This window comes from Schistosoma mansoni, chromosome 2 (genome assembly GCF_000237925.1).
Source record: "Schistosoma mansoni strain Puerto Rico chromosome 2, complete genome".
In the NCBI taxonomy this organism is placed as follows: domain Eukaryota; kingdom Metazoa; phylum Platyhelminthes; class Trematoda; order Strigeidida; family Schistosomatidae; genus Schistosoma; species Schistosoma mansoni.
In genome coordinates, this window is record NC_031496.1 from 11,759,607 (window position 1) to 11,781,344 (window position 21,738).

The 21,738-nt window shown below is 35.9% G+C and overlaps 2 protein-coding genes across 2 annotated transcripts in view; one reads left to right on the forward strand and one right to left on the reverse strand.

The window, feature by feature from the left end:
* The window catches only part of Smp_045260 (5-aminolevulinic acid synthase), a 20,864-nt gene extending 8,858 nt beyond the window's left edge, over positions 1–12,006 (forward strand). Inside the window, exons 5-8 of the mRNA XM_018795679.1 lie at positions 3,433–3,797; positions 9,810–9,979; positions 10,523–10,786; positions 11,594–12,006. Of these exons, the coding sequence (XP_018649968.1) occupies positions 3,433–3,797; positions 9,810–9,979; positions 10,523–10,786; positions 11,594–11,839 (1,045 nt within the window). The 3' untranslated portion in view covers positions 11,840–12,006. The remainder of the gene's footprint in view (positions 1–3,432; positions 3,798–9,809; positions 9,980–10,522; positions 10,787–11,593) is intronic.
* A 92-nt stretch (positions 12,007–12,098) lies between these two features.
* Smp_045250 (hypothetical protein) overlaps positions 12,099–21,738 on the reverse strand; it is a gene marked incomplete at its 3' end in the record, with an annotated part of 23,171 nt that continues 13,531 nt past the window's right edge. Inside the window, exons 7-12 of the mRNA XM_018795680.1 lie at positions 20,913–21,041; positions 16,704–16,779; positions 15,179–15,414; positions 13,500–13,644; positions 12,554–12,634; positions 12,099–12,211 (exon numbers count right to left, since the gene is read on the reverse strand). Coding sequence (XP_018649969.1) covers positions 12,099–12,211; positions 12,554–12,634; positions 13,500–13,644; positions 15,179–15,414; positions 16,704–16,779; positions 20,913–21,041 — 780 coding nt within the window. The remainder of the gene's footprint in view (positions 12,212–12,553; positions 12,635–13,499; positions 13,645–15,178; positions 15,415–16,703; positions 16,780–20,912; positions 21,042–21,738) is intronic.

Consider the following 21,738-nt stretch of genomic DNA (forward strand, 5'->3'; position numbering starts at 1 on the left):
GTGCTGATCTCTCTTTTTCTTCGTTGGCTAACTAAGCCAACGAAATTCACCGATTTCAACTCTAAAATATACTAAGAGAATGTACGTTACTTGCTTAAGACGTTCTAGATGGTGGAAATCAGCGACTGAGTAGATGAAGTTACTTACTTACTTACGCCCGTTACCCCTCGTCGAGGAGCATAGGCCGCTCACCCGGGTCCCAAATAGGGACGGAAAATTCAACTTCGTTTTGATGACAATTATATTATGTTCAAATAGTGTACAGTGTTACGATTAAGTATATTAGAAATATTTACTATATGGTATGTGCTATACTATACACTCCGACCAATGTAATCTCACATTAATTCTTGAAGATACTTTTATCTCAATAATAAAAGGTCAGGCTATACAAGTGAAGACATGTGAATAACAAGGATAATAAGATAAAGCATGAATCACACCGCATTGGAAATGCAGTTGAAATTAATATTTTAATGTAATATCCATTGTTCTATGGTATTTTTTTTCCATCAATCCTTGCTTTTCACATGTTTCCACTTGTATACTCTGATTTTTCATTTCTGATAATAAAAGTATATGGGTAGAAGTTGTAATATATAGGCCAGTAATTCTCAGGACTGTCCAATACGTACTTTAGTAGTCACGATTGAACTAGCACCTAAGTCAGAAAAAAATATAATGAACGCACTTGGAGGTTTTTTTTATAATAATTTGAATTACGTATATCATGTACAAAAAGGCTATAACTTAGCATAAACACGACGAAGTATATTAATAAATTAATGTTGGATCAGACTGTTCAAAAGAAATGGTAGTTTGGCGTTAAATTCTTACCGTCATTAATGAAATTGAAAGTCTCTTTTTGTTTGATTTGATGTTCATTTCTCAACCCCTACACTATCATGAAGATTTAACCAAACAAGATGACCACTACCTGGTAGATGAAATTTAAGAAATCAACTAGACTGTAAGAGCAGTTGCATTCAGTTAAAGCACAACAGTTCTGCAAATCAAATAATTTTAGTATTCAATAAGTACTTGTAAAATTCTATTTAACAGTAGTATGTTACTGCCTGTAAGCCTAGTAATGACAAATTAAATACTTATAGAATAATTGATGAAACTCATAGTTTAATTAAATTAATTTAACATGTGTAATCGAATAGCCCCCAAATGCCCTGGTACGGCCGAGAGTGGGGAGAGTCCGCTCTCCCTTTCGAATTACTCTCACATGGCCACGCGTATATAGCATCTGCCAGGGAAGTCCTACTCACTGCATTCTCACAGTGGCATTACTGTTGTTTACGAAATTGAATGGACGAAAAGCGAATGTCCGGCGCTTTAACCGGGTTGGTGGACACGGAAAGTTCACCTAGGGGAGTTGGAAAACCCTGATTCCAAACTAATGGTGCATATGGGTTCCAGCATCCTGAGGGAACAAATGGTGTTGGTCACCGACTACCATGGGACTGCATCTCCTTACGATGCTCCACTGCCTTATGGATCAGATCTTTAGGTCAAAGTCTCCGGGTATGACCCCCTAAGAAAACCACCTGCTTCGGTTTGGGCATCTGGGTATTATCACAGCCCTTACACAAATCAAATGAGATTTGTGTGGCGCATATATATCTGGTGGTCCGTCGTACCAATATTTATGTGTTTAAATAAAATAAATAAATAAATCGAATAAGTTATAAATCACCATATAAATCTCTTTTATAAAAACCGCTTACCATACAAATTAATAAGATGGATTACCTGATATGTGGAATTGCATTATAATGTAATCAGACTTGTGAAAAATTTTGTTTGAAGCTCATGAACGATGTTAAATTCGTTCCAGATATTCTATTCTCATGGTTCCCATGGGTAAAATAGAATTCGAAAGAATTTTCTAGTTGTAATGTTGTAAAGTATAACTGATCGATCTAATGACCAATGCGACTGCGCTTATAAATGATACAATTTATTTTTGGTTGTCTTATTATAGTGAGCACAACTACGGTTTAAGGTAACTCTGATTTTGTATTTCCTACTCTTGATATTTACTTACTAAAATCATATGAACAACAAACAGTCACTTCACTTATTTACAGTGTCATTGTCTGATCCGCTTCATTGAGTCTTCTATAATACTTTTACCGTGGTATATCATTTCAATTGATCTCTTGCGAAATACTTATTCCCCAAACTTACAGTCTGTTTATCCATTTATTGTATTTCTCCCTCATAGTAGAAAAGTACGATAGATCAATCTAGGCTAAAACATTACACTTATTAGAATTCTGTTTTTTTTTCTAAGAATAAAGGGTATAATTTATTTTATAGGGTTTTATGTTACTCATATATAGGTATTCAGGAAGTAATAACCTACACATGAATTTCTTGAATAAGTCCTTATACCGTCGTACCCGGTCTTAACATGGCTGCTATGGCCAAAACAGGTATCTATCTATACATAGTCAATAATCATAATCTCTTTCTGAAATGTAAGTTAATACAATGAAGATCATGAAGCGACTAGTGTTACACCACCATTGAAAACCCGGAAGCACCAGACGGCCGTTTAGTCCTAGTATGGAACTCCTCATCAGGGCGAATCCACAACTTATCACGCGGGATTCGAACCCAGAACTTTCGGTCTCGTGAGTGAACGCAACCCTATACTGATAATTATCATGTGCTCACTAGTCACTAGCTTCGAGAGGTAATTCTTGGAGTTCTAATAAGAAACCGTAACCAGCAGAACTAATCCGTGTTGATCGTGAGGTAGTTACCTACCGAAAATAATGGAAGACGGTCGCCCAATATCATGGGTTAGTTGGAGTTAGGCATTAACATTGTTGAATGCTGGCCCATTTATCTGGATGCTGAACGTTCACGCGCGAGACCGGGAGCCCTGGGTTCGAATCTCGCTTTAGGGATCGTGAGTACGCACTGCTAAGGGATTCCATATTAGGACGAAACGGTTGTCTAGTCTTCCCGGGTTTTTAATGGTGGTTTAATATCGATCGGTTCATGATTTCAATTAAAACTCAACAATCTCCACAACCCTATACTGATAATACAATTAGTGCACACAAATACCGAATAATATCAGTGAAACAACAAAATGAATGAATAACAAGGATTAGTCATGTTTATATAACTGGCGTAATTTCATGATTAATAGTTAAATAAAATGGGTTAGAGGAATAACCAGTCTAAGTTTAAGTGAGTTTTCATTGGTGGGGGTTTAACCCAAATATTATTGGTTGTATCACTCTTATCGACAAAGATTTAAAAGGTAGTTATCACTTTATCATCTTGCCCAAATACAACTATTTGTTAGTTTTAGTTTTAAAGTGGTCTTATGGTTACATTATTTCGTTTTCTTGCTTTAATCACTCATATAATAACGGATTTTTCTTAAAAAACAACGTTTTTTAGTTCTACCATACGTAAACATGGTGTTGGTTCAGGTGGAACACGTAACATATCTGGTAACTCATTGTTACATGAATCATTAGAAGCTGAATTGTCAGATCTTCATGGGAAACCTGCAGCTTTAGTATTTACAAGTTGTTACGTAGCTAATGAAGCTGTATTGCATACTTTAGGAGCTCGTATACCGCAATTAACAATATTCTCTGATGCTGGTAATCATGCATCAATGATACATGGGATTCGAACTAGTCGTTGTCCAAAAGTTATCTATAAACATAATGATGTGAAACACTTAACTTCGTTGCTTGCAAATATACCTAAGGATTCGCCGAAACTGATTGCTTTTGAAACAGTCCATTCAATGTCAGGTAACTAACTAATTAGTATGTTGATCTCTTAGATATTTAACATCAAAAATTTTTTATAATTGTCACTTCTATTAGTTTTCTGTTCATACGTTTAAATGATAATAGTGTACTAATCTTTTTGACTTTCCGTTTTAAAATCAGCAAAACAAAAAAGAATAAATTTCGGATAAATTTAAACCAGTATATGCTACTTATCGTGTATTCACTATTTAAAATATCTTGAATAAGGAGTTCCGACCGTTTCTGCTACCTTAACGTGGTGGTCGGGCTTGCCTATCGTGATGAACTGATCGAGCTATACTGGCTGGAACAATCGTTCCTCAAGATCCTACCATGCCAGACAGGTCGGTTGAAGAGCAGTAAGACTAAAATCAGCAAACCCAAGGTCCGAAGGCGAAGTCGTACTGCTGACTGTACAGAGGTGTGACGGCAGTAAGGTGTTTCCTTCAGGCAGCCAGCATAACAGCGATGCTGCCTTCCCACAAGGAGGGGTGGGGTTAGGAAAAGGTCGACCCTAAAAATGTACACCTCGCCTTATCCCACGGATATCCGTCTCCGGCGATAAGGCCCCAACAAGTACGGAGCTAACTCAAAAATCCCCCGCAAAAAGGTCGTGTGTGACCGACCTCAAGTAGTTGTCCCTTGGGCACTGCGGTCACGCTCTCAGGTCATTAGGACCACTTCTAACATAATTTCCTTTTCGGGTACTTCTAGAAGAACCCTTCCACGGTGTGGGCGACCGGGAAGTTATAACTGCCCTCATAACTCTAACAGCACTCAAGATACGTATCCTGAAGACTTCAATAATTACTGTCTAATATAGACTGGCTACAAAATATTCTCTGAAGAGAATTTGGCAATTAGTAAATATTTTTTTACACTCTGATTATTCTGTAATAGTAGAGTACACATAAAATTATTAGAAATGCCTACATTTTAATGGACTTATGTTCCTGTAAATTACTTACTTACTTACGCCTGCTACCCCTCGTCGAGGAGCATAGGCCGCTCACCAGCATTCTCCATCCAACTCTGTCCTGAGCCTTCTTTTCCAGTTCTTTCCAGTTGCTATTCATCCTTTTCATATCGGCTTCTATTTCCCGGCGTAGTGTGTTCTTTGGCCTTCCTCTTTTCCGCTTCCCTTCAGGATTCCAAGTTAGGGATTGAGTCGTGATGCACATTGGTGATTTCCTTAATGTATGTCCGATCCACTTCCAACATCTTTTCCTAATTTCCTGTTCAGCTGGAAGCTGGTTTGTCCTCTCCCATAAAACGCTGTTGCTGATAGTATCCGGCCAATGGATGTTGAGTATTTTGCGTAGACAACTATTTATAAATACTTGTACCTTCCTGATGATGGTCGTAGTAGTTCTCCACGTTTCAGCTCCATACAGTAGGATTGTCTTTACGTTCGTATTAAAGATTCTGACCTTGAAATTAGTTGACAGTTGTTTTGAGTTCCATATGTTCTTCAATTGTAAAAATGCTGCCCTTGCTTTGCCAATCCTCGCCTTTACATCTGCATCCGATCCTCCTTGTTTATCAACGATGCTCCCCAGGTACTTGAATGTTTCCACCTCTTCCAGGGTTTCTCCATCAAGTGTGATTGGGTTGGTGTTCTCCGTGTTGCATTTGAGAATCTTGCTTTTTCCTTTGTGAATGTGGAGGCCTATCGATGCGGAAGCTGCTGCTACATTTGCTGTCTTCATCCGCATTTGTTCGTGTGTATGAGAGAGGAGGGCTAGGTCATCTACGAAGTCCAAATCATCTAATTGATTCTGAGCTGTCCATTGTATTCCGTATTTCCCGTCAGATGTCGAATTCTTCATAATCCAGTCAATCACTAGAAGGAAGAGGAATGGGGAGAGTAAACAGCCTTGTCTGACTCCGGTCTTTACTGGAAAAGCATCTGTTAGCTGTCCTCCATGCATGACTTTGCACTGTAGTCCATCGTATGAGTTTTGGATAATGTTGACAATCTTTTCAGGAACTCCATAGTGTCGAAGAAGTTTCCATAATGTTCTCCTGTCCACGCTGTCAAACGCCTTCTCATAATCAATGAAGTTGATGTATAGTGATGAGTTCCACTCAACTGATTGTTCAACGATGATCCGTAGTGTCGCAATCTGGTCTGTGCATGACCTATCCTTACGGAATCCAGCCTGTTGATCCCTAAGTTCGGCGTCTACTGCGTCTTTCATCCGATTCAGCAGCACTCTGTGGAAAACTTTTCCTGGTACTGATAACAAACTGATGCCTCTGTAGTTTTCACATTTGCTCAGATCTCCTTTCTTTGGTATCTTGATGAGATATCCTTCTTTCCAGTCCATTGGCACTTGTTTCTCTTCCCAAATCTTCTTGAATAGAAGGTGAAGCATATTTGCAGTTATTTCAATGTTTGACTTCAGGGCTTCTGCTGGTATATTGTCAGGTCCTGCCGCCTTCCCACTTTTGATTTGTCTGATGGCCATCTTGACTTCTTCGACCGTTGGTGGAGTAACATCTATTGGAAGGTCTGTGTGGGCTGCTTCGATGTTCGGTGGATTCAATGGGGCTGGTCTATTCAGCAGTTCCTCGAAGTATTCTGCCCATCTTTTCCTCTGTTCTTGAGTCTCAGTGATTGTCTTTCCTTCTTTGTCCTTGACTGGTCTCTCTGGTTTGCTATATCTTCCTGCCAATTTCTTCGTTGTATCATATAGTTGTCTCATATTCCCTTCTCTTGCAGCTTTTTCCGCCGTCGTTGCTAGTTCTCCCATGTATTTCTGCTTGTCGGCTTTAATGCTTTTCTTCACTTCTCTGTTTGCTTCTGCGTAGTCTGCTTGTGCTTTGACTTTCTCTGCTCGTGTTCGGCTGTTGTTAATTGCTAGTTTCTTGTTCTTCCTTTCTTGAATTTTGTCCAGGGTTCCCATAGAGATCCATTCCTTGTGATGATGCTTCTTAGGACCAAGAAACTCCTGACACGTTGAAGTTGGTGCTTATTTTATTCCTTTCCAGTTGTCCTCCAAAGTAGTTTCTTGTTCATTCAGTAGATCCTGTAGAGCTTGGAACCTGTTGTTGAGAGTTATCTTGAATTCATGGAGCTTGTCAGTATCTCGAAGGAAGGCTGTATTGAACCTTTTTAGTGCTGTTTGTCCAGTTGTCCAGTGTTTCTTTAGCTTCAGTCTCATCTTGGCCACAACCAGATGGTGATCTGAAGCTATGTCAGCTCCTCTCCGGGTTCTCACATCGTCCATTGATCTTCGGAATTTTTTGTTGATACAGATGTGATCTATCTGGTTTTCTGTGGTTTGCTCCGGTGAGATCCATGTAGCTTTGTGTGGGAATATTGTGCCGCCTATAACCAGTTTGTTGAATGCACATAGATTTGCAAATCTCTCCCCATTTTCATTTATCTCTCCTAGTCCATGTCGTCCAATTACATCTTCATATCCTGTGTTGTCCACTCCAACTTCAGCATTTAGATCTCCCATCAGGATGGTCAGGTCCTTTCGTGAGCACTTCTCTATAATTGATTGCAGCCTTTCATAGAACTGATCTTTATCATCGTCGTTGCTATCATTGGTGGGTGCATAACATTGGATAACGTTCATTGTGATCCCTTGCTTCTTTGTTCTGAATGATGCTTTGATTATCCTGGGTCCATGAGATTCCCATCCCACAAGTGCATTTCGTGCTTCTTTGGACAGCATTAGAGCAACTCCCTGAGTGTGTGGAGCATTTTCCCCTTCGTGACCGGAATACAGCAGCATCTCTCCTGTACCTAGCCTTTGTTGTCCAGTTTGTGTCCAATGGGTTTCGCTGATTCCGAGTACTGCCAAGTTATATCTCCTCATTTCCATTGCTATTTGGCTGGTCTTTCCTGTCTCCCACATTGTCCGGACGTTCCATGTACCTATAAAGAGTGTTGCTCTGGTTGTTAGAAGGTGCATCGGTCTCGTGACTTCCGAAGAATTTCGGCTTTGATCATGAGGCGTCATAATTATTCCTTCAACTCCCAGGGCAGAGTTTAAATGGTTTGAATTATTTTTTTCTGGTTAGCGTTTTTTAGCGAGTTAGCTTTTCTACGGGATGGGGTCGCTAACCCCATGCCCAACCCTCCTCCTTTACCCGGGCTTGGGACCGGCAGTAACTCTAGAAGAGCTACAGGCGGAGTTATGTTCCTGTAAATGGTCCAATAATAATGTTTCGGCAATAGGCGTGATGACTATCGGACACAAAAGAAAAATATTTCGTCAAGTAGTATATCATCTCCAAGTTTCCACATGTCACACGTTTGACGTAACTTATTTATCAGGTACAACGTCGCGTACTCAGTTTGAGATAAACTGTTTGTAACAAGGGGATCAATGGTATTACTATCAGGCTTCTCAAACCGAAGTAAAAACCTCACAGGGCTTCAATATATAGCCTGATGATTGAAAGTTCAAGCCTTTGGCCAACAGTCCTACCATTTCATAAATTGAAATAGGAAAATTGTTTTAATAAGGTCACTAAGACTAAAGTGGAATGAAAAACATTTGACACATCGAAATTAATATTCTGAGATAAATAAGTGTCTGTTAGCCATAGTTATATAAAGAATAGTCATTTTTGTGATACTGGTGGGTTTTAAGGCAAGACGTAAAGTTCCTAATCTGACTAAAAATGTGTCATGAAGTCAAACTAATAAATTCAAAGTTCTCTTATGCGGCCCACACCACCAATAAAAATTTCAAGGATTCATGTCATTTTTTAGTCAAACACATTTAAATTTTATTCATACTCCTACAGTTATATCCTTTTGAAGTAATCGATAGATCGAAATGTAGATATTGCATCTAACTTGGTCAATCAAGATCCACTATAAGATTAACCCAATGTCTTTCCTATATAATACTTCACGTTTTTAACATTCACAGCGAACATCCAGAAATCAGGGATTCCCTAGTGCAGTCGGGCGGATATCCCGCTTTGAGTCTTTCTGAGTGTTGTAAAGCATTGTCTACTGGAGTGTCATCCCAGATGGTATGTACAAATTTCTAAATAAATCACTTGTTGGTGTAATCGCAAGTAGTGGTATCTGGTATTCTTGCAAACTGCTCAAGTTTCTTCAGTTTTAATTGAATATCTGATGCTACCAGCAGAAGTATAGCCTCGTTGGCAAATTCCATTTTTGATCTTCACCTCAAGAATCAATAACTATCGCTCATTGAAATTTTCAGGAACAAGTCATTAGAAGAGAGTGCTGGTCACTTATAACAGCTTCACTGATAAGACACTTTAGTAAGACCTATTACAACGTAGTTATTCTCCTCATTGGACCTCCCCATCTTAATATGGGTTGATTGGTCACATTCTGCAGTTATTATTATCCAACTCTTTGTACGATAAGCAGTTTGTGGCCAGAAATGGTCAATATCGTGACTTTGCAGCACAACTCAGTGACTAAATGTTAGCGGGACATAGATTGGATTAAAGCATGTTCCATGCACGATTGTATTGGTGCACACTGATTGGCTATTTCTTACCCAATCAGCGATGGTCGATACTTAGAAAAGACTCTAGAATCTCCTCATGTAAAAACTATAAATATACTAACGTTTCTATTACTGTGCTTCTTACTTCCATCTACCCTTGTTATTTGGAATATAATCTCATTCCTGTTCAACCGTGTTCTGATTTGGAGACTTGTCGAGTGAATTGGTGTCCAAGAATACTAAGCAATAGGAATAGCTGGGTCGTAATAAGAGAAATTATAACACTAAGTCTCATTTACTAATAATCACTCAACTAGGGTCTACACTAAATACTGTCTGGAAACTGATTCATGTAGCAATAGTGTATATTTCGCCTAAGCCACATTTTGTTTTAGAACCTATCTACCCTTTCTTATGCCATACGATCTCTTACAGTTTTAGTTAAATATTATTAACATTGATTTCATTATTACTTAACGTTTATCGAGCGAATTTTCATTCACCTACAGATTGTGATACTTAACGATCTAAAAGCAATTTATTTTTATAATCATAGGTGATGTTTGCCCATTGAAGAATTTATTAGATGTTGCTGAAGCTAATAAAGCACTCTCATTTGTTGATGAAGTTCATGCTGTTGGTTTATATGGTGCACATGGAGCTGGAGTTGCCGAACGTGATGGTCAGATGCATAGGATAGATGCAATTACGGGTACACTTGGAAAGGTTTGTTAATTATATTAAAAATAATAAAGTTATGTGTACTTTTCACATATCTCTAGTTTAAACAATCTTGTTGCATTTATACTCAAACATTAAACTTGCAGAGAGATTTTAGAAAAAGGTGGTAGATCAATTTTTCCAGGGCACGTCATCTGATATCATCATGTATGAGATACATGTACATACCATCTATGAATTGAGATTCATATTAATTGTATAGTATAGTCATGAAAAGTTTTATATCACTGGTAACTAGTTTAATAGTACACTGAATAATTTTTTTATCATTTACTACTTATATTATAGTTTGTTCACATACGAAATGGCCATCTTTTCGTTTCATGTTTAATTCACATCATTACCATATTGACAGCAAAAGTACATGGCAACAATAAATCAAAAGACTAATCGGTTATGGCGCTATTACTCGCTAATAAATTTTATCATTTTACATAATAATACGTTCATCACAACGTGTTTCTAGATCAATGTTATGTGTAATTTTATGATTATCGCTAGTTTTATTGTGTATTTTCGTATCCTCAGGCTTTCGCTAGTATCGGAGGCTATTTAGCAGGAAGTTCTGAACTAGTTGATATGATCCGATCTTATGCTTCCGGATTTATATTTACTACTTCACTACCACCACATTCCTTGGCTGCTGCGCAAGCAAGTATTCAAATTTTGAAATCTCCTGAAGGAAAAGAACTTCGTACAGAACACCAAAAACGAGTATCTATTGTACGCCAAAGTCTCCGTCAAGCAGGATTGCCTGTGATTGAAGCGCCGTCACATATTATTCCGCTACATGTAAGTTTTTATTTTTCTAATTTGATAATTCTTATGTTTTATCAATACTTTGATCTGACTAACCACGCCTGAGTTTGTGAGAATTAATCTATCAAGTGTAAGTAGGTTATTACATAACAATTAATGGAACTCATTTGTAACAATCCATAACCTGTGCTAATTAACAAATCTACTTACCGATTCAAATCAAACTAGAAAAATAGGAATTTTAACTAGTGAATTGATTTAAGCATGTGAATTTATCCAATGAGTAATATTTTCAATTTACGATTCACCTAAAGTGGTTTTAACCGTCAGTTAATCTATAATACTGGAGGAAAGACAAAATAATTAACAAGTGCCTAGCACGCTGTCGTGTCATTAAATTTTTGTTAGATATTAAAGAACTTTTCAATTTAATTGACTGCAAATTCGATAATATCAGTCAGTCAGCTACAACGTAGACCAGGCACATATATGCATCGGTCCATGTTGCCATACCTCATTAGCACAACAAGATAAACACTGAATTCATAAAAGTAGTTAATTCAATAGTGGTAATATATAAAAAAAGATTGCATATAAGGATATAGTACAAGAAAAAAGAAAGATATAAGGCAATTTTAATCTCATAGTTTAAATGAAGATAGAAAGTGTATACACCTACGCCATTGTGATCGATTCTGAGCCGTGTCACACAGAGTCTCCAAATTCGATAATGACTTGCTAATGTTTCACACTTTCATTTATAGAAATCTGTATACAATTCTAATTATTTGATTTTTTACACTATTATGAATAACTTTTATAATTTATCTATATCAATAGGTCGGTGAAGCAAAACTATGTACGAAAATATCGGAAGAACTATTATCCGAGCATAATATATATGTGCAGTCGATAAATTACCCAACTGTAGACATAGGAGATGAACGTTTGCGTATTGCACCCACACCGCATCATACAGATAAACTAACTGAAGAACTAGTAGATTCTTTATGTATGGTATGGAAAAAATACAATTTACCTTTAAATGTTGAATCAGCAAAAAAAATTACCCGACAAGCTGGTTAACATTGAAGATAAACAGATCATTAATTATTATTTGATTGTTAGTTTAAAGTAGGTGATCAATCACAAATTCGACTGTTTAGTTTTATTTATTTATTCATCAGTCATTATCAGTCATGTAAAAGAATATTTACTTGATTTAAATAAAATGTTAGTTTAACTATTAACAATGCTTTATTTCTCCTTTTTAAACAATTAATATTAAAACAATTTGGTTTGTACAAAATAAAGCAGTCTGTCCAATGTTATGGTGACAATAATTTCAGTCTGATATAGGACGTTTATACCAAAATCTTGCACGATTATCATCACTACAGGACATAAATGCTGCTGTTGTTGGTGAATGTACAAAACATCGGATTGGCCCGTTATGATCTAGTACAGAGAAAAAAAATTAGGTAAAAGCATTTAACCAATACAGTTAGTGATAAATATAATAGCGCAAATGAACTAGGTTTTATTTAAATAAATTATTACTTTGTATTTCACTGTAGTTTGGCAAAGTCTTTAGTATGCTTGATACACAATAGTGAAAGGTTAAAACGATTTTCCTGTCGCTTTGAAATAACCCTTAAGCCACGAGAGCAAATTAATTGTAAACTGATAAACAGTTTACGTAATGATTCGTTCATAATAAATAAACTTTTACATTAGTTATAAATTGGTAGATTTTCTAAATTTTAATAAAAACTGTATTGTCAATGTGTATAAACTTACTAAGGGATAATAAACGTTGTCTGTCAGCATTACGTGAGTCCCAACAACACAGGCTTTTTGTTGCTTCGTCTGGGAATAGTACTATACAGAGAAAAAGAATACATATCATTGTATGTTTAAATTAATGCTAAAATAAGTGTGGTAATAGTCACATTAAAAAAATACGACTTTTCTAGGTAAGGCTACAAGTAGGCATTGATGAAATCATTTCAGATGATCTATTTCTCCAACTATGTTCTAACCGATTTTGTTTTAAATTTACCCGCAAATATCAAACATAGTTATTGAAAGCGGAAGACATTCAGAGGCGGGTTACAATAATTGACTCGATGCCTTCGAAGCATTTATTACATATAATGAAATCGCTTTGTAAGTATTATTGCTTTTACAAATTGAATACCGCTACTAAGGGTAAATTATTGAAGTAGACGTCGGATGGGAAATGTCTCTCGGACGATCAATTACAGTTCATGGTTTTGGTCACTTAATAACTTTTATCTAGTAGGTCGGGAAACACAGTAGATGTAGTATTTTGCAACGGAAATTAACTAATAGGAATTTGTTAGCTATATAGCACTACTATATTACGAAAGTCACGGTAGTAATTGTTGTCATGTAAACCTCAACACTTTTACATGCAGATGAAGTATCTCTACTCCACCACTAATTTTGTGGTATTTAAGTTCTCTCATGACTCTTATCTTTGGTATTCGAGATGAGCATAACATAAACCTCTGTATTATCTATTGGTATTTTTCATCATAACAATGCAACGGTCAGTTGTAGTTAACGTAGGATATGGCACAAATGTATCTCGTTTCAAGCTGGCACATCAGAGCAGAAAAAAGGGATTAATAGCATCAAAAACGTATAAAGCTAAATAATATCAAAAAACAACTGGAAGCCAAACATGAGAAATACAGTATGTATTAGTTGGTCACCTTACCATAATCTTCTGTGTGATTAAAGACAGCCATTGATCTGTGTGTTTGATGTCCTACTGTGCCTGCTCCAGTGTAGGTTATAAGACATCGTCCGGTGGCTAATTCCCATAGTTTGACTGCACTATCTTTACCAGAACTAAGGATATACTAAAAATGGAAGCATGCACACTGTAAATTCTTTATTTCAAATGAAAAATGATACAATTATACCCGAATGAGTATTGTTTTCAACTTGGAAAGCCTCTAAAACTGAAATAGAACCGGCCAATGTAGGGTAGACTACAATATAAAACTAACGATTTTATACTTGCTACAAATTTTGATTGGTAGTTTTTCCGACGGTCAGTCTTAATTCAGCAGTGTGGCTAGATTGACTCAGCATTTTGTGTCACCACTACAAGCAACATACTACCTTGAGTTACAACGTCAAAATACTTATTTGCACTAAACAAAGAATCTCATAAAGTCCATTTAAAGGAAACCTTATATAGGACTGAGTAAGTCAAATGCAACGTAGAACCTGGCACTTGCATGCATTGACTCAAGTTGACACAACCCATTAGCACAGAGATGAAATCGTCAGGGCGAATCTCAGAGTAGTAGAGATAGTAACAGTATTAGTGGTGGTGGAAAAGATTAGGCTTTGAGGATACGATTTGAGAAAAATATAAACTAGCAAAATAATAAACAAAAAGAATTTATAAGAGATTAAGAAACTTAGGATTTAAGAGAAGGCTAAGAGTGGTTGCACTTGTGCCGTTGCGAACGACTTTGTGCTATTGAAAGTCTCTAACCACTTGGTTGTAATAACCACGCGGACATCAACTAAGCAAACTACACCTGCACACATGTCCTAAGATTGATAAAATGTATTGTTTTTTATACATGAATTATAGCGATGGTCAGTAATGAAGCACATTTTAAAGCTTTTGGAAAACTTGATTTTTAGACGTGTTCAGTAAACTTCGCAACGAAGTTGGGAACGCTAATGTACGCTTTGTCCTAAGAGAAATAACTAAAAATCGTAACTACTTTTTTATTAGTATGTTGTTAAAAGTATGGATAACGCAAACGAACTCGTAACCTTATACTTGACATAGAAGCAATACTAGGATGTGTAGGTACTTGAAGGAAATGCGAAACTTTAAATAACCATTCAACGTTTTGAATAACACGGAAAACGAATTAATGATAAAGGTCCTAGACTCTAAAGTAAGTAAATGCATTTCTCTTAGGTGTATGGTTGACTACCACTTCTCTTTCATTGCTAATTTGAATGAAGTATCGATCACTTTGTAGAAATTCCACCCATTCACAAAAATCGAATTGTTCAAGTAAAAGAATTGCACATACTGACACTTCTGATGATTATTTTCGAAGTATGCTAAATTATATATATGGTGAGTATCATATCATATCTACCGGTGGTTCACTTACTGAGATTGGAGTATAAAATAGATTGGATTATTGGTTCGCATCAATGGAATCTATTTGACAAGAATCGTATGTGGTGACCAATGGATCGACCACTCAACAAATTAGGGAATACTGATGATATTATTCACTACAATCTGTTAATGCTTATGCACAAGATATTTCTGCGAAATAAACTGAAATATTGCCCCAAAATGATATTCAAATTTAGATATAAAGGGAAGCATATTCAAACTTTTTAACATACCTTTCCATTACGTGAAAAAACTACAGAACACACAGGTGCACCATCGTGTGCAGCTTCAAATGTGTTAACACATCTACATGAAACTCCATCCCAAATCTTGAAGCTGCCATCCATCCCAGCAGTAACAAAAGCAGTTCCATTCGGTGACCACCTCACCATATTAACTGCACTAAGATGTTGGTCTTCTGGAACGGCTGATACATAGCAACGACAGGTTTGTACGTCATATAAACGAACTATAATAGGGGAAATGTAGTTATAAAAGATGAAATATATAGCAGTCATGCATTATTCAGAACAATAAAAAGAAAAAACCCTCAATTTTAATGCTTTGATATAGACTCTACGAGCAAATACTGTATCTGAAAAAATGAATGGACATCAAAAAGCCTTCCTCATGTTTTTTTTTAAAAATTATAATGCGATGAGAGAAATTGATTGTGAGAGATAACTAACGTCATGTTTGATAGATTTTCGAATCAGTTTCTCTAACAAATATAAATAGGAAATCTGCTTGGGATTTTTTGATTTTTTCCAAATAGTATCGGAAGTTCGACTGGCTTACATGATTAACCAACCGATTTTGTTACTATCTTCTGGTAAATCCATTTTTTAGGTTTTTGGGGAAAAATTTCCCTTACACCCAGTTTGAGAAGACTGCTTAGTTTATAGATTCGTCTTCACTACCACCTTCACTTTAAATGAAAAGAATTATGAGAATTTGCATTGATGATGTATACAGCAGATTGCCCATTACAGAATCATTTGCACTACAAACATACTACTGAGGTAACCATTTACAGACGTGTTCGAGTAATGAACTATGATTTAACAATCGAATCAAATATAATTTAGGCCGTTGTGTGACAGAATTTATCAATATTAGAAGTCAATTACGATTAAATGAGCACACTGAAGAACCAGACATTTGTGAATTGAGTGTTGAAAATGTTAGATGATAGTTTATTTATTTATTTAAACACATAAATATTGGTACAAACGAGCACCAGATATATATGCACCACACAAATCTCATTAAATTTGTGTGAGGACTGTGATACTGCCCAGATGTCCAAACCGAAGCAGGTGGTTTTCTTAGGGGACCACATCCGGAGCCTTTGACCTAAAGATCTGATTCACAAGGCAGTGGAGCATCGTGAGGAGATGCAGTCCCATGGTAGCCGGTGACCAACGATTGATTCATACGCCATTTGTTCCTTCAGGATACTGGGACCCATGTGCACCATTGGTTTGGAATCAGGGTTTTCCAACTCCCCTAGATGAACTTTCTGTGTCAACGAACCCGGTTAAAGCGCCGGACATTAGCTTTCCGCCCTCTCAATTTCGTAAACAACATCCTACCCCGCCACGAGAAGGCAGTGAGTAGGACTTCTCTGGCAGAGGCTACATACACGTGGCCATGTTAGAGCATTTCGAGAGAGAGAGAGAGCGGACTCTACCCACTCTCGGCCGTACACTTAAAAATCACCATTAAATTAAAAATAATTTACAGGAAAAGACTTACGTGTTTTATGCTGAGTGCCAACAAGTAAAAAGTTACCAGATGGATGAAAATGTAAAGTTCGAATTGGGGAAGCTTCCTAAGGAAGAAAAAACAAACAATTATTAGAAAATATCAACAAAATACCAACTTAACAAACATATGATGAGATGAAAAATATAAAGAGAGAAAAATTCCATATTGATTTATCTGTATATGGTAATATTATTTGTACTTAAGAAAACAAAGGCAAATAAATAAAATGCTTATATACACGCAAAGGAAAAGATTTCAGAAGAAAATATGTTACTGAATAAACATTTTCTTTTCATTGATCAATAAGTCTTCAACGGATATTATTTACTTGTTTCTAACTAAGGGTATTCATTTCTTAAGAATTTCATAGTGATATGGTTTTCATGTTTGAATATTGTAATTCTATGTTATTTTTTTTAAAAAAAAATACACGCAAATAACATTTACACAAAGATACAGGGAACAGATTATATGTGGATTCAATCAATTATTATGACATATGATTAGTTAGTTTCTAATTCCATTCTAAATGTTTCTTCTGATCATTTAGTAACTTTGTAAAAGATCAAAAATTAGCTGATCTTAAAAAGTTGAAAGCGTGAGTCAATTGAAGCTGGACCACCATGGAAAACCTGGAAACACTGGACGGCCGTTTCGTCCTATTATGGGACTCCTCAGCAGTGCGCATCCACGACCCCGTACTCGCGAGATTCGAACCCAGGACCTACCAGTCTCGCGTCAAAGCACTTAACCGATAGACCACTGAGCCGGCATCCAACGGTGTCCAGTGCTTCCAGGTTTTCCATGGTGGTCTAGCTTCAATTGACTCACGCTTTCAACTATGAAAATACTAAATCGCCACAAAACCCCTTCTGATCTTAAAAAGGTCTATATTTCATTTCAATCAATTATTTAATTTCCTAAAATTTATGATTACTAAAATGGTAATTTGGTAGTGGATAATGCATTTTTACATTCCAAAATAATGTTGTATGGTTTTGATAAAGAACACTATGATGGGAACAATTTTTTAAAGATTGTTTTCATTACCTTAGTCAATAAATATATAAAGCAGAATGATAATCTGTAACAGAGGATAACACATCTATCTAGCCACGAGGTGAAAACTATTTAACTATGATATGCTTCCATAAATCTAACAGTTTACTTAACTTTAAAATTCAAGTAATATTATCCCTACATTTAATACAACCATTAAAGGAACATCTTAAAACTGTAGTGATAACCAGTTGTAAAAACAGGAGTAAATTTTGAATGGATAAAGACAGGATGTAAATGAAAACAATTTAGTGATTAAAACACTTGACTTACAAACCTTAATCAGTGAAAAACGGGAACAGATCAACAGAAATCTAGTCAAAGAAAGATATCTTTAGAATCATCTCATAATTCACTAAGAAATCAGACTAGAGAACAGCTTCTACGAGGTTCCATGACAAGTATTTTCACTACATTACTGAAGCACTTGTAATACAACTGTCGAACAAAAGGACGTTGAAATTTTTCAGTTCACAGCATAGTACATAGTACAGTTTAGCTAACAACAAAACATAACAAATGTGACTATTTGTAACCAAAAGAGTACTGTCAGAGTAACATAGTAATATTCCACATCAGATTTGACAACACAATGTCAGGGTTAAGACTGATTAGTTTAATATGTTCTTTAGAAGTAGGATTTAGAACTGTAAATTAACAATTTAAATCATAACTTCTTAATGGTTCCCAGTCATCCGGAATTAAATAAATTACAATACAGTATCAAGTCATTAAATTTAGCGGTTATATACAATAGGACGAAACGGCCGTCCAGTGCTTCCAGGTTTTCCATGGTGGCCTAGCTTTAATTGACTCATGATCTCAACTATTAAAATTAGTGGTTAAATTTGATCGATCGCTTGTGAGGATTTACACATGATATATGTATTATGGTGAAACAATAGAATTGATTAAATTATTGAAATAACCAACTGGACATATTGTTCATTGAATCTACCAAATAGATTTCAGTAAGCAGACTAATTAGATGTACGAAACAATTAAGGTTATGATTCACGCAAAACAATATGAATAACATTAAAGCAACTGTAGCTTAACTGTATCATTTACACTCGCCCACTCATGATGAACAAGTTGTCACATCTTGCCCCTTTGTACTACTTAAACCTGTTGTCAAATAATATTAATAATCATAAAAATGTTATGATCGCTTATTGTTGTTTCAGGGTGGATATAAAAAGCCAACAGTTTATGCGCCGTTTGTCATTTTAAAAACACTGAGCTCCACTAGTCATACTACCACTAGTTTAGATTCAAGTTGTTTGAACGTAACTGTAGTTAGAGATAAGTTGTTTTTCTAATTTATCTGATAATCAGTTTATTACGTGAATATATTTCTAAGATTATTTTTAAATGCTTAAGTCATTACCAATGTCAATATCCTACACGAATATTAATAGTTCAATTAGTTTATATCATTACTTTGTAGATAATCAATAAAACACAATAAAGTTGCGTGCATAACATAACCATGAATTGTTCAGACGAGATTGGTGACGGCATCTATTGATATTCATGTATGATAAAAATTAGTCAAATTAGGTTGATAGATAAATAACAAACAGAAAAGTAATATTAAATGTATATACACACATATATACACATAAATATGAATGAAGAAAATTGATTTTCAATTCGGTGATAGTTTATTTGGTTAGTGCATATAGTGCATAAATAATGAAATCACCAAATAATAGATAACATATGATTTGGCACAAATGTGTTTTAATCTACGATGTCACACGTTATTTCAGAGTAGTAGGAGAGGGAATTAACAAAATTAAAAGCAAGTCAGTCGAAATAATATCAATTACTATGAAAAAACAATATTATAAGTATATTAGTAATAGGGAAGGTTGTGGAGATAGGATTTAAAAGTTGGTGTCACGGACTGATTTGGGCTGGAAAATCATTTAAAACTATGAAGCACTCAAAATTTTCTTTGTTCTAGTATGGGCTCCTCAGCAGTGTTCACCCATGGCTCTGCCAGGGAAGTGATCGAAAACCTTTAGGTCTTGCTATAAGTGCTCAACATTTAGACCGTTGAGCCAGCAAGAAATAGTTTACGTTTCTCACTTCAGTCAATATGGGATATTGCACAGCCACCATCCTATGTCATTGGTGAGTAACTCATTCACTCCCAACACGGGTGAAAGCCACTAATCATCGTTTATCATTAGAACTCTGGAAGCTAAATACTAGTGATCAGATGACTATTAATAGTATAGGGTGTTTGAGAAGATTCGACTTTGCGGTTTACATCACAGACTGGCTGTAGCTAGATATAAAATATGGTTGGAAAGGAATGAATGAGATCAAGGAATTATGGAATGACATTAAACTTAAGATCTGAGAGAAGATAGATAACGAATACAACTCCTCCACCATGACTGATTTTCATTTATATCATCCAACTTCTATAATCAAAGAGTCTACATCTTTTCACGTAGCTTGACCAGAAATGAATGATATTATGAGCTGGTGAGATGTTCTTGCTTGAGTACCATCAGCACTCTTAAACCTTATTCTTATGCTAGCCAGCATAGTGGCTCAGGGTAAATGGTAGTTGGGGGATATTAAACATAGCCCCATCAACTTCGTGAACCGATTTGTGATCCGTAACTAGTACACGTCTAACCTATGCATTGATCACTTGATTGTTTTACAATCTGCGAACAATGCCCATATGATATATATGGTCAAATAGTACTTTAGCAGTTAAATATCGAGTAAGTGAGAGGAATTGATTACTCAGTCTTCACTCACCAAATTATTCGACTTAAACTCGATAGGTATGAATTGTCACATACATCAGATATACTTCTAGGTTCAAAAAGTTATAAATACGATCATAAGAATTACACGTTAGATTTAAATGATTCCCTTGGGCTGATGAGTTATAGGTGATACTGAAGCTGGAAACAAAGTTCAACAAGATATAAAAATCATGAATTCGACCCTAAAACATAACGAAAGTGTTATTTAATCTTAGATTTAAAACACATACCGCGTACCATCGAGAATCTAATAATTTTCAAAGTACATCAGTCCGAGAAGAAACAAAAGTGAATTAAGTTATGAGAAATATACACAAATCAATTTACCGAAGCAACTTACCGGAATATTTCGTTGAGCTTTTTTAACAGATGGATTCGAAAAGTCAAACAGTTTGATTGTATAATCTTTACTTCCACTAACAAGGATTTGCAGTGTTGGGTCTGGATGGAAATCTACACATGTAACTTCCTACAAAAGTTTTCGTTAAAAAAGAAGACGATTGGTATTATGGTAAAACGAAAGTTGGTTAACTTTGTTGATGCAACAAAAAACATAAATTTCTACTGCGACTTCATCATTAAGTACATGTTTGTGTATTCGTCTTTAGGATAAAATTTAGTTATGTGAGTGATAGCTGTATCAACAGGTGGTTATCGGAACAAAATAGGGTGGGGTCAAGTTCGAACCTGAAGAATTGTAGCTGAAATCCCATCAATTGAACCACTAAGCTACTACTTCTCAAAGAAGTAAAACAATTCTTTACATTGGCCATCTGACTATATACAACCTTAATCTGTTCATATAAGAACTCTCGTCTAAATTAGAGCGAATAGTTTCACAGTATTTGAGCGCCGAGTTGATGTAAGACATTAAATAGGAATAATATATATTTGTAACAGCCCATTGACTAAAAAGCTACAATTACAATCCAAGAGTAACTCGGTTCACATCAACGCGTTGCTGTAGACGAGACTGACCTCAATGCTGCGTGAAAAGACATACGATTAAATATGGAAACATCAGTCACATCTATTAATAATTGAAGCAATAGGGTTCCAAAATACCAATGTGATTTTTTGCAAGCCGATGTTATCTGAGAGATTCTGTGTAATCTCATTCAATCTGGCTCCGTACATGATGATGATCGTAAACCAATCAGATCTAG